General features: G+C 34.9%; 1 protein-coding gene across 3 annotated transcripts in view; it reads right to left on the minus strand.

Moving 5' to 3' along the window:
• Positions 1-13466, minus strand: part of LOC150088897 (uncharacterized) — a 599507-nt gene that overhangs the window by 84811 nt on the left and 501230 nt on the right. For all 3 annotated transcript variants that reach the window (XM_090369705.1, XM_090369706.1, XM_090369707.1), the window contains 4 exons: positions 9423-9497; positions 9098-9280; positions 349-423; positions 42-224 (listed from right to left, as the gene is read on the minus strand). In XM_090369705.1, the coding sequence (XP_090225831.1) occupies positions 42-224; positions 349-423; positions 9098-9280; positions 9423-9497 (516 nt within the window). The remainder of the gene's footprint in view (positions 1-41; positions 225-348; positions 424-9097; positions 9281-9422; positions 9498-13466) is intronic.

The raw sequence follows: 13466 nt of genomic DNA on the forward strand, positions 1-13466 counted from the left end.
TAATATATCGAAGTTCAAATAAAAAAAAAAATTATACTTACTTCGGTTACAGAGAACATGGGAATTACCAGTATAGTCTGGTTGACACGTACATTCTCTGTCATGGTTCATAGGAGTACATATGGCATTGTGTCCACAAGCACCAAAGATACTGCATGGATTTTGACAAATTCTGTTGATGCAGGCTTCAGAAAAGCGACAATTAGCATCATTTCTGCAACCCCCTAAAACGCAATTAAATAGATATATTTTAATGGATTCATACTTTTATTTAATATAACACATAAAAGTAGTCAAACATAAATCAGTTATGCGAAGCATGTAAAGACAAATTAGATAGATACTTACTGATACATTTCCTGTTTTCACAGATTTTGTCAATAGGGCATTCCAAATCATGTCCGCATTCTCCATGATCGATAACTGAAAAAAAAAAATAAATAATATACATGTAGTAGTCCTCTAATATAGGTGTATAAACATCTCTATATAAAATACAGAAGTCCAAAAGAGTAAGGTTCATTCCATCTCCTCCTATTTATGTTTTGTTTATTTTTGGCTGATGTGGAGAAAGTTTGCTTCCTTGCATCATTGGGCCTTATTGATACTACCACGACGACAATGTAAACAATAATACCCCAACTCACATATATATATATAGTATACTTCACATATATATATATAGTATACTTCACATATATATATATATATATATAGTAAACTTTTTTTAAGTATACTATATATTCAAATCATCCTAATTCAGTGGAAGCTCACAATTCAGATGCAATTGGCTCCATATTGACAAACACATTATGAGTGTTTTGGAACATGATTCATCATATATACTTATATGAAGAATGCAACTGCCACCACTTTCAAAAATTTCTGAAATCTAAATTAGTAATGTTATGTCAGTTTTTTCCATAGTTTGTGTTTCCTTTTTGAACTTACTGTATATATGTGAAGGACTTGTTAAATATAAATAGTAAATACTGGCCTAAAACTGGCTAGCTATGTGTCAACTCTCCTTCCCTTCTGTTGGAAATGTCTGGATTGCATATGCTGATAATTATCCATGCAAATATGCATGTAAATCTAGCTTTCAATAAAATTACTAGAATCTGTTTATCATATTCAATAGCAATTGCCTGAAATATATTTCAGAGTCAAATACACATGCAAACACTTCATGATATTCCCATCCTGTGAACACGGCGATCAACTGAAAAGCGTGGTCTGCTTAAGGAAGGGAAACAGCTGTGCATTTTGTTTAATTTGAGTATTCATCCAAAGCGTAACTTTTAATCCGTTTAATTTTAAATAGTTTTTAATCTTTTTAATTGTGATTTTAATAGTGTTTTTAATTAGGGATTTTAAATATTTATTATCGGAACCAGTTTTAACTAATTATTATGACACAATGCCTTCTCGCACTCATGGTCTTGCTGCGGTGGTTTGATGTGTTTTGGGGTCGGGTTGGGGCTCTCGGCTTTCGATTCCGTTGCACATTGGATTTGGTCATATCTCTATGAGTGAGGGAATTCATTAATTTGTTTTTTCACTTTTTTCATCTTATTTTATTCACCACATATGAGAGAGAATTAACTGGAAGCATTCCACGAAAAAAATTGAGGTAATCTCTTAATTTTAAATATATTAAAAAATCGTGGAAGTTATTGAGCTCTGTAGCTCTGAATTTTTCACTAATAGCAGTTGCCATATGCTGTAAGAAATTAAGTGTATTTTAAGCAACAAATATTTGTGGATTTTAGTAATATTAAAATTATACCACAGATTATTATTATTAAGTAATATATTACAGAATAATATTAAGTTATATAGATTAAAGATGTTAAAAAGTAATATTAAATAATATTAATAAAAAAGTCAATGTAATCTGTATTCTTGAAGTAAATATACCATGGATATTATTTATCTATATTATTAGAATATGTCTGGATAATATAAAACTAGTAATGTCAATATAAAGCTTTAGTTACTTCTGAAATTTTTATTAACTTTATAACTAGTAATAATTCTAATTAGTAGTCATGCAATCCACCTAAGCATAAAGCTATTTATTATTATTTCTCCCTGATGAGGGTTCTGCCCTGTGATGGATACTGGTACCAAGTGCACAGGGTGGTTGTTATGTCTGGTGTTACTGTTGGTCGAGGAACTCTCTGACTATACCACAGGTGTTCAGGATTGAGACTTTCTGGAGTTCCTTGTATGTGTTCCATGGGAGACCTATTGCTGCTAGGCTGTTATGTAGAGTCTTTGGCACCATACTGGTGGTTGACTATGATCGGGATGGTCATAACTTGTTGAACCTGTTACATCTCTTTGATCTCCTGTCTCAAGTCTGTGTACTCCCTAATCTTTTCCTCATGTTTTCGAGTTTTCTAGTGTTGGGCACCGCTATATCAATTAGATAGGTACCTTTTTCTTTCTCGTCAATAAGAGTTATGTCTTGTCTGTTGTGCGGGATCGTCTTGTCCTTATTATGGTGCAGTCCTAGTACATCGTGTAGGTTGGGGTCTCTAGTACGGCCTGGGGTTCATACTTGTAATATGGTACACTTTCTTTGATCAGCTAGTATTTCCTCGCTAACTTCTGATGTATTATCCTAACTACCTGGTCGTGGTCACCCAGATGGAGATCATCTGGCAGTGATGTGTTGGATTGTTTCTGAGGCCAGGTGGCATCATCAACATGTGTCATCTGACACTCCGACTCCTTGGCAATGTATTTTCTATAGTTTCTGGTGTTGGATGTACCTGGTCTTGGATGGTGAGCATGAATCCTTCAGTCTCGGGGAAGAGCATCCCACTCGTAAGCCATGCATCGGAAGCAATTTTATCTATGTAATCTTCGTGGAGGTTATTGTGGTGTCTTCTTTGCCCATCTTTCTAGCTTCGTTTGTTCCGTCTGGGCAGAAAGGTACTCTTCACTTAGTTTGAGTGGGGTACGCCACTTGTCTATCTTCCTTATGGCCTGGTAGAGTGGGGTATGCCACTTGTCTATATTTTTTATGGCCTGGTAGAGTGCTGCTTTGTTTTTCTGGAAGTAATCCTTCAGGTTAGCTATCACTGCTTTCTGTTACTCGATGAGGTCTATCAGGCCCCTTCCTCCTTCTTTCTGAGCTATTGTCAGTCTCTCCATGGCCGACTTTGGGTGGTGTTGGCAGCTCTTGGTCATTATTGTCCTTTTCTTTCTCATGATATCCTCCAGCTCAGTGTTAGTCCAATATATAATCTTGAAGGAGTACGTTAGCACTGGGACTGCATAGGTGGTTATGGCTTTAACTGTGTTCCCTCTGCTCAGCTTTGCTTTGAGCAGGCTTCTAAGTCTCTGATGGTATTTTTCAGTCAGCAAGCTCTAATCTCCTTGTGCTCTAACTGCTAAGCCTGCATCATCCCCAATATTCAGTATTTGGTAGGTCTCACCCCCTGTCATGGCTTCAATCTCATTACCATTTTAGTCTGCAGCTAAACGTTTTAGCCAAGTAATTTTTCCTGATGCAGTCTGTGGATCTTGCATTTGTCTAGACCAGTGTTTCCCAACCTTTTTTTTACCATGCCCCACCTAAGTCTTTCTAAAATTCTGATGCCCCCCTATGTAACACATACATATTTTTTATATTCAAAAATTGAATTATTCCCTAAATGAAGCCTAATTACAACTTGTTCAGGACACAAGACTTAGGTTTTAGGAAGAAATCATTAGGAAATTATTAAGAAAAAACAGTAAGTAAATTTTCAAAACATATAATAGACAACTAAAATTCAAGTACAAAATAATTTATATGAAAGATTTTTCTATAATATTTTAATTTTTAGTAATTATTATTTAATTGTTTAATAATTTCAACATTCCATGTGAAGTCACTTCTAGATGAGTGCACTAAATTTAGTGAGACCCTTGTGCTTGATGCTTGCCGCAGAGAGATTTTATATTGGGCTCCAATTTAGTCAGCTTCAGTCTCAAGTCTCCCCGTTTTGTGATATCCAGTCGATTTCTTTTCTTTAGTAACAAATCATTTATGGCACTAAATCCACATTCAGCTAAATATGAAGATGGAAACGGTAACAATAGCTCTCTTGCAAAGTTGGTTGAATTTGGGTATTTAATTTCTGTTTCATCACAAAGCCATGCCATCGCTCCTTTTATATTGAATAAAGTTTTAACTGACTCATCATTTTGCATTTCTGAGAGTTCTTCTTGGTACTACATTGATACATCAGACAAATCCACTAACATTGGTTGCATCATCCAGGTTGGAAAATCAATTTGTTTTAAATCAGAAAACCTTTCTTTTAAATCAGCGGACAGAATTTTCAGATGATCGACAATAACAAGTACAGCGGTATCAGTCACTTCACATTTTTGCAGCCAACGAAACTGTTCAAAATTTTTGTTACAAATATATTTTTGACATAATTCAATAAATGTAATGAAACCAAATATCTTCGCTTTTGCATCGACGAGAGTTTTATTTGTTCCTTGAAGTTGTTTATTTAATATATTTAGTTTTTCAAAGATATCGGCTAAATAACTCACAAATGCTTTACCATCGACCGTTAACAGATGCTTCATTTCAGGTTTGTCACTTAAAAGGTCACTAATAGTATCAAATAGTTCCATGAATCTTTTCAAGCAGTTCCCTTTCGAGAGCCACCTTACTTCAGTGTGAAGTAAAAGTCTCACATGGTCTCCATTTTGTTCTTCACAAAAAAGCTTGAAGAGACGTTCACGTTTGGCATTAGCTTTAATAGCATTGACACATTTTATAACTGATTTTAGTACTTCATGAAGAACAGGCGAAATATTTTTAGCTACCAAGTTTTCCCTATGAATAACACAATGCACAAGAAGCATTTCTGGATTCTCATCTTTCATCAATTTTAAGCAGCCATTTTTCTTGCCCATCATATTAGGAGCACCATCTGCAGCACAAGATGTTATATTTTTCATTGGTATATTATTGTCATCTAAGTAATTTTTTAGCTTATTATATATATCTTTGGAGGTAGTGGTGCTATCTAATGATTTACAGAATAACATTTCTTCAGCAAAATTACCTTTATCAATATATCTCACATAAGTTATCAGTACGGCTTCACTGTCTCTCAAAGTTGATTCATCCATTTGCACTGAGAATTTTCTTGTTTTCAGCTTTCCAACAAGTTGTATTTCAATATCTTCACTCATTTCATCTATTCTTCTGCTAACAGTATTGTTATTGAGTGGCATAGCTTTCACGTCTTTGTCATCTTTTCCAGAACTGTTTTAAGAAATGCTGATATTGATGGTTTGATTAAATTCTCTCCTATAGTATGATTTTTCCCAGATTTAGCAACGAGTAAAGAAATTTCATAACTAGCCTCAAGAGTACGATTGGCAGTTGCAGTATGAGCAATAAACAGAGACTTTAATGTTGCTCTTTTTTCAAAATTCTTCTTTAAATTTTGAAAGTAATTTAAATCTGAATTTACATGAGCATTATGTTTTGCCTTCAAATGCACCTCAAGACGACCTCGCTTCATTGATTCGTTGGTCAAGCATTGTTGGCATAAAAGACAAAAAGGTGACCTTTGATCGTGGACAGCGGGTATGAAACCAAATTTTAAGTATTCCTCTGAATACTGACAAACTTTTTTTTTACTTGCACTACTCATTTTACTGCGCAACTGAAAGAAATAAATATCAGATAAATCAAAAACTAAAAATAAACTACACATTAAAGTTAATTTTATTTTATTTTAATATATCAAAATTAATTATTAGTACGCTTTTTGAATGAATAAATCACACAAATTACTGAATTCGGGCTATTAAATCTGTGGTCTCTGTGAACAAGCAGATAAGTCTAATTTGTCAAAAATGAGATAAGTGCACTATAATAAAGTATTTATTATTTACTATTATGTGACACGCAGATATCTTCGTTATTGTAGTTTTAGCGTGAGTAATAAATATTTGTATATTCGAATATATGCGTGTTTATATGAGAGTGTGAAGTTTATTTTTCCTCTCCTGCAAATTCGAGTTTTTGGACTTATTTGCTTATTTACTGAGACCACAGAAATACATATACGACAAATACACACCTTGTGTATCACGGTTCTTCATTAATAATAATTCTGTGCGCGGACAAAGTAATTTTTATTTTAATCTGAGATCGCCAAACCTATCCAAATGTACAGTCACGACGCCCAAACGAGCGTTTGTATGAAAGGAATAACCTATTTCATATAACATGCTGAGTTTGCGGTAGGCTACAGTAGACAACCACTTTGCTTGCGCATTGCGCATGCCATAAGCAATCGTCCAATACAGTACGTACTATTCCTTCACTAGGCATAGTAAGCAATACTCTCCAAGCAAACTGTAGTTGATATTACTCCAAACTTTCAAGTGCGGCTCTATAGAAAGTACAACATTTAACAAATGCTTATTTCAAATTGAGATACCAACAATTCTTCTTTTGTACAAGTTAAATCATAGTAGGCGGTTGTTTTAAACTCTAGACGAGCAATTTTTGAATTGCCCCCCTGAACAATCAAATTTCCCCCATGTGGGGCGTGGGACCCACGTTGGGAAACACCGGTCTAGACCAAATTCCATCCTGATATCATTGCTGAATTTTTTGGTGATCTGGAGAAGTTGCTGGAGTTAATTCTCAGTTGCCTAGTAGAGCTTGATGTCACCCATGTACATCAGGTGGGAGAGGGTATATCCATACTTGCTGTTGTTGAGCATGGTGGATAGCAGGTTGAGTACTAGACAGAACCACAATGGGCTCAGGGCATCTCCCAAAAGATTCCACTCCTGATAGGGATCGGTCTGGTTGTGATGTTCTCGACCTTGATGGTGGTACCCCATTTCACTACGGTTGCTTCTAGGAAGTTTGTCAGTCTGATTGACTTTATAGATCTTCAGCATCACTATTAGCTAGCTATAAAGCATGGAAAGCTATTTTTGGTTTTTTTAGGAGCATTAGCAACTAAGGCCATATTGCTCCGGGATATGCGGTGGTCATTCCCTGACCTTTCCGCGTCCTCCGTATTTGGTGGTGACGGGCTCGAACCCCAGTCTAATCAAGAAGCGTGTGCTACGCACTGCTGCTCCTTCCCACCTGGCTACGGAGGCGTCCAGCATGGAAGGCCTTGTGGTAAATGACGTAGGCCATATATAGGTTGCAGCACTTCTTGTAGGCTTGCTCTATAACTGTGGCATCAATGGTTAATTTCTCCTTGCATCCTTTCTGCTATTTGGCCATGATGTTCTGGTTCTTCAAGTGGTCTGATATCTTCTTGGTTACACAATTGATCAAGATCTTGTACACCACTGGGAGACAGGTGATTGGCCTGTATTTTTCCAGGTTTCTTGTATTTTGGTCTTTAGCCTTCAGATATATGATTTGTTGAGTAAGAAACTCTGGGATTGTCTCTGGGTGACTTATCATTTGGGTGAACAGCTCTGCTAGGTGCTTGTGTGTGCAAGTGTGCAGTTTCTTGTACCAGTTGTTGTGGACGTTATCTATTCCTGGGTTTCACCAGTTGTGGGACTTCCTGATTGACTGTTGTACTTCTTCCTCCCAAATCTCTTATTCTCTCATCTCTTGTACGTCCTTGGCTTTCTCTGTTCTAGTTCTACCCACGGAGTTTGGCTGCTATGTTTTACTTCACTGCTCCATATGTTTCCCCAGAACTCCTTGATTGTCTTCTGCTCAGCAGTCTGTTTCCATCTTTCCATCTTATCCGATATTCCTGTAGAAGGCTCTTTGGTTTTCATCAATGATTCGAGTGTTTATTTTCCTCTGAGAGCTCTCTTTGTATTGGCACAGTCTTTTGCTGAGTGCGAGGAAGTTCTGCTTCAGTGCGTCTAAGTATTCTCCTATTCTCTGATTTTTGGTCTCATGTTTGCTGTGGATGTTGTCTCTCTTGAAGATGTTCTTCATTTTTCCAGTCAGTTTCTCATTCCTGTTACCCTGTTGGTACTGGGTAAATCTTCTGCTGAAGTCTTCTTTCCTAAGCTGGCAGTTCCTTGGTTTTTTGTTGCTTCTGCTGCTGGTCTCTCATTTCTCTTCCATTAATCCTAGTGGCTGCTATGACAGCACAGTATAGCTGTGTGGATGGCCTCCAGTGTTGCGCAGTCGTTGTCAAGGTAATGTGGTAATATTTCCCAATTGAGATGGTCTGTGACTCCACAGGATCCTATTGGGTCTCTGCTTCAGTATCACGCGGGTCTTTGTGGGATGCATTCTCTTGAATTCTGTTAGGGCCTCCTTCCACTCATATTCTATTTTGGATATCATGACCTTGCCTCTTTTCACTTCAGCTGCTCTGGGTTGTATTTCTTCTTGCTCTTCCTCCTCTGATTCATGTCCATATTCTTTGTTTTTTTTTTTTGTAGTTGGCTGCTCTCGTCCTGCTTGATTTTTTCCAAGGTTGCAGAAGCTATCAGGTTCTTCATGATGATGGTCCTTCTCTGGTCTGCTATTTGCCGTTCGGTGACCTGTATATCTGGGATTCATTCCAACCACTTGGTATGTAGTCTTGACCTGTACATTATGATATCAGCATCTAGCTTGGTTATTTCATAGTATGTTTGCATGATGAACATATCCATTTTGATGCTCCATTTCATGCATTGCTGTTTTCTTCCATCCTGGGTGGTCACTATCGCAGTTGCACAGGAAGCACTTCCAGTTGGTTGGGCTGGATGGTCTTGCCCTTCCCTTGTGGTAGCTATATGGAGGACAGCACCACTTGCTCCACTGTCTTCCTTGGGAGACAGTTTCGAACTTTATGCAGTATAATTATTACTTCTCTTCGACATCATCATCCTTATCATTATCATCATTATTATTAAGTTCCATTTATTAAATGTAAAGTGTTGACACCACTGGAGAGCTATGGGCTCGGGGATGGCTACAAGAAATATGTTGTACACATATAACTTTACATGATCTTATATACAGATTTACAGTTGCCATTTACAACTACTATTTTATTAAAATCAATATAAAAAATTGATTAATATTATATGAAGTACATCATTTATTATTATTATATAAATTTTTACTAACCAAATTCACAGACTATATATGGGTCTCCACGGAAATTGAGTGGACAGGTGCACACTGGTCTGTGATTCAATGGCTGGCAATCAGCATTCTTTCCACAACTATTTGGCAGTAAGCATGGATTCTGGCACTGATGATTCACACAAGCAAGGTTACGGGGACAGTTATTGTCATGACGGCAACCAGCTAAAAAAATTAATCTCTGATTTAGGTTTAAAAATATTTCTTTGATAAATATATTTAATTTGGATGTCTGACATTCTGGTCACTAAATTAACTATACTTTAAACCTTAAATTAATAAATAAATCAATTATGAATTATCTTACCAATGCATCTATTGTTCTCACATATAAATCCGACTGAGCAGTCTGGATCTCTTTGACATTCTGGGGGAACTGAATCTATAAAGAAAAACAAAAATAAATTATTTGCAGAATAAGAATAGAAAAGTAAGTAGAAAAATATCAGTACTTAAAAGAAATACATTTTAATCATAAATTGTGGTAACACCTAATATATACATAATTTCATGCATAATCTGAATTAGGGCCGCCGTAGCCTAGTGGTCAGGCGCGCGGCTGCATAAGTACACGTGCCTTGAGTGACCGGGGTTCAAGCCTGTTACTGCTGAATATGGTGCTGTTTCTTGTATTCTGTCTATCTTGTTAACTCCTCTGACTGTTTGGTCGTCCCGGAGTATAAACAGAAAATTTATTTATTTATTTATATTTTCTCTTTATGTTATGCTATTTTTAGCACTGACAGTTATTTTATAAAACTTTCTATGAATTAAAATAACAGAAAATCAATTAAATGACTGGTATTTACTATAATTTATTAAATGTGTATTTACTATAATTTTTATATAAAATATGAGGCAAATGGTAAAAAACACACAAACACAATTGTAAATTTTTTACCATGTATTACACTAATAATTTAGAAAGAATATTTTGAAATGCACCAAAAACTCTTTGAATGCAATGGCTAGTAAAGGAGACAGCACAGCCTTAGCAAGTATAGGTTTTCTTTTGTTGGAGCTTTCTAAATATTTTTTTTCTAAATTATCAGTGAAGTGCAATGCAACATGAAAAATGTACAACTATAATATTTACTATTTTTTTGTACATAATAATTTACATACAGAACTTTCAATTACTAAAATAAGGAGAATAAAACTTGAATAATGTGGACACATATAAGGAATATAAACTTATTCAGTATTATTTGCTTCAAAATTTTTTCTGCTTTACTTTTCAGTAGAAGCTGTTATTTGTTACTTTTTTTTTTTGTTCTACTACTCTTCTGTAAAGGTAAAAACTGTAAAAACTATTTTTGTAGTACAACATACTTACAGTTTACTGTATTGTAAACGTTTTTCAGCATATGCTGATATTCCTGGTGTGAATAACTGGAGTGTGCTCAAAATGGCTATGTTATGCCTCTAGGTTATAAGAAATCTTGGTGCTTTATCTAAACTGGGTCGGGTACCTGTAGGTTACTTGAAATGCAGGTCAAGTGTTGTTTCACTTTTTGAATGTAAATAATTTAATTACAATAATACTAAAAATTAATATAGTCAGTCATAAAGTAAAAAATAATATGCTTTTTCTAAGTAATATTATTTGTAAAATTTTTAGGTATGTGTTGTATTTTTATTGTGTAATCTGAATTATACTCAACACCACTATACTGTACTGTACTACTATTCTCATTATGAAATTTGCACTCAGTGCTGCAGAATTAGAAAGTGAATCAACACTAAAAGTGAAACTCTTTACTCCAAAACATCATTAAAACTTTCCTTAAAATTTCAGCTTATAAAGAACACCAGCTTTATAGGTTGGCATTCATTATAGAAAATTCAGAATCACACATTTTGTGTGCATTTTCATTTTTCACTGTTTATTAAAATTATTTTTAAAATGTGTATATTCATATAATTAAGAAAGAATAATAATGAATATTCAGAGTTTGAAACTGGTACTGGAAATTGAAAGCGAGGGCACTAATACATACAACCACTATAATTCTAACAAGTTAGTTAATGTAAGCAGTGTGTTACATTTCAGGCACATTTGATTTTTTTTCTTAAATTAATTGAACTTTTGTTCTTTTTATGTAATTAATAGAAGCGAAAAATAAATACAGTTATCTCCTTATCAATTAATTACTAAGATTATAACTTTATAGAACACTTAACAAACTTAGCAATTCATGTAATTACAACTGTATAATATTAATTATGCTACTCTCATGTAACTTTTTTTTTTTTTTTTTTTAAATGATGGGAGAAAAGAGTGCTCTCTCTCTATATATATATATATATATATATATATATATATATATACAATGGTGCTCAAAAAAAAAAAAAAAAAGCTGCATCACCTCATTTTTTAGGTTGTTTGCTCTTATACTGGCAGCTAATCTTTTAGAAATAGCTGAAAGAACATAAATAAGTAATAACAATACACATATGAAACTTAATTTCAGAAAAATTTACTTTTGTGCCTTATGGATAAATATATAATGAAATAAATACTTTTCTCCAAAATAACAGCATGTACTTATGGTTCATAAATAACAAAAAATTCTATGAAAGCAGTGATTTTTTTCTCATTACTTTGCTCATACTAGGATGACAGGCAGCTATATAACCAAAAAACAACAAAATGCATACTAATATTTTGTTGGCCCACCCCTTGCTTTGATGATTACTGCACATCACTGTGGCATTGACTGGATAAGGTTCTGAATGTATTGCTGGGCAATCTCGTGGTACCAAACATGGATTAATGTCTCCTGATCTAAGTGTTTTTAGTTTATTTTGTATTACTGAAACATCCATTTTGTTCCAACAATTTTCAAACTGGATTGATGTCTGGACAGTTCCAGGCTATGTTATTGTGCAAATTGATTTATCCTTCAACCATTTTTGCACCTGTGGACAGTACAGACAGTGAAATAAAAATTACACTTATTTAAGCAAGAGTGTGACATTTCATAAATTTAAAACCTTTTCTACTTTTATGAAGTGATACTTATAGTTTTGGCTCAATGACATGGAGCAGAGTATGTCCTGAAAAATGCAGTTGGCAATATTCCCATAGCAACCTCTAATTGTGGGAAGTAATTTGGTCTCAAGAATGTCCTTGATATTATATATATATATATATATAAATAAATGTCCTTGTACACCTCAGCATTCACTGTACTCTTCACAAATTCAACGTGCCAACTTCTCTATGTGAAATACAGCCCCATATCATTTGAGATGCAGAATCTTTCACTGTAGAGATGATACAGTCAGGATGAAATTCTTCTCTTCATCTAATAGTCTGCTGGCTCTCCAAACTATGCAGGTTGAATTTTGATTGAACAGAGAAAATAGTAGATTTCCACTGATCCTCAGACCAACTAGCATTCTCTTTTGCCTACTTTTAAATGCTGAGCTTTCATTTTTTTCATCAAAAGTGGCTTTTTTTCTTGGATGATGTGCTACTAATTATGATGAGAGAAGGCATCTAAGTACTGTAACAGTACTTGCTTTTACACTTGTATCATCTTTCCATGCTGTTTTGAGATCTGCTGATGAGGATCTTTTGTTTCTGACACACAGATGGACCAGGAATCTGTTCTTTACTACAGAAGATATTCATGGATGTCCACTTCCTTTTTTTCTGTTTAGACTGCCAGTTTCTGATAATTTCATAATAAATGTGCCACTGTTAACTGATTATAGTGAGTCTTTTAGCCTATTTCATGCATAGAATGTCCCACTGCATTTAATGCAGCAGCAACACTTTTTCTATGTGGTGTTACTTGTAGCATATGCACTGCATGTATACTGCTGCTAAGGTGATGCAATCATGTATGGCACATGACTTCATCTAAGAGAGCTTGCTAGAGATGGATGATTCAACAGGGTAATGCTATTACTTACTTACTCCATGGTGCTTGGCACAAGGATCCTTGACCACCTTGACAGCTGAATTCCAGAATTCTCTATTATGTTCAAGCTCTCTCCAGTTCGGCTCTCCTCCAAAAACTACACTAATATCTTTCTTTATACCATTCTCCCATTTCAGGGGTGGTCTGCCAGCTTTCCTTTTCCCAGTTAGGATCCTGTGATTATTTGATGGATGTGTCTTCTGCCATCGATATGGATAGCATGTCCAGCCCATCTTAATTTTCTTTCCTTTATGGTTTGAATTATACTTTCACTTCTATATTTATCCTTTAGTTTATTGTTATGTAGCCTTCTCCATTCTCTAGTGATTTCATCTTATTTTGATCTGAAAATTGTTCTTAGAATTCTATTTTCAAATGACTGTACTTCCAAAACTAATTGTTTTGGAAATATAATAATT

This window comes from Mastigoproctus giganteus, chromosome 3, assembly GCF_048544385.1.
Source record: "Mastigoproctus giganteus isolate SK-2022 chromosome 3, ASM4854438v1, whole genome shotgun sequence".
Classification (NCBI taxonomy): Eukaryota; Metazoa; Arthropoda; class Arachnida; order Uropygi; family Thelyphonidae; genus Mastigoproctus; species Mastigoproctus giganteus.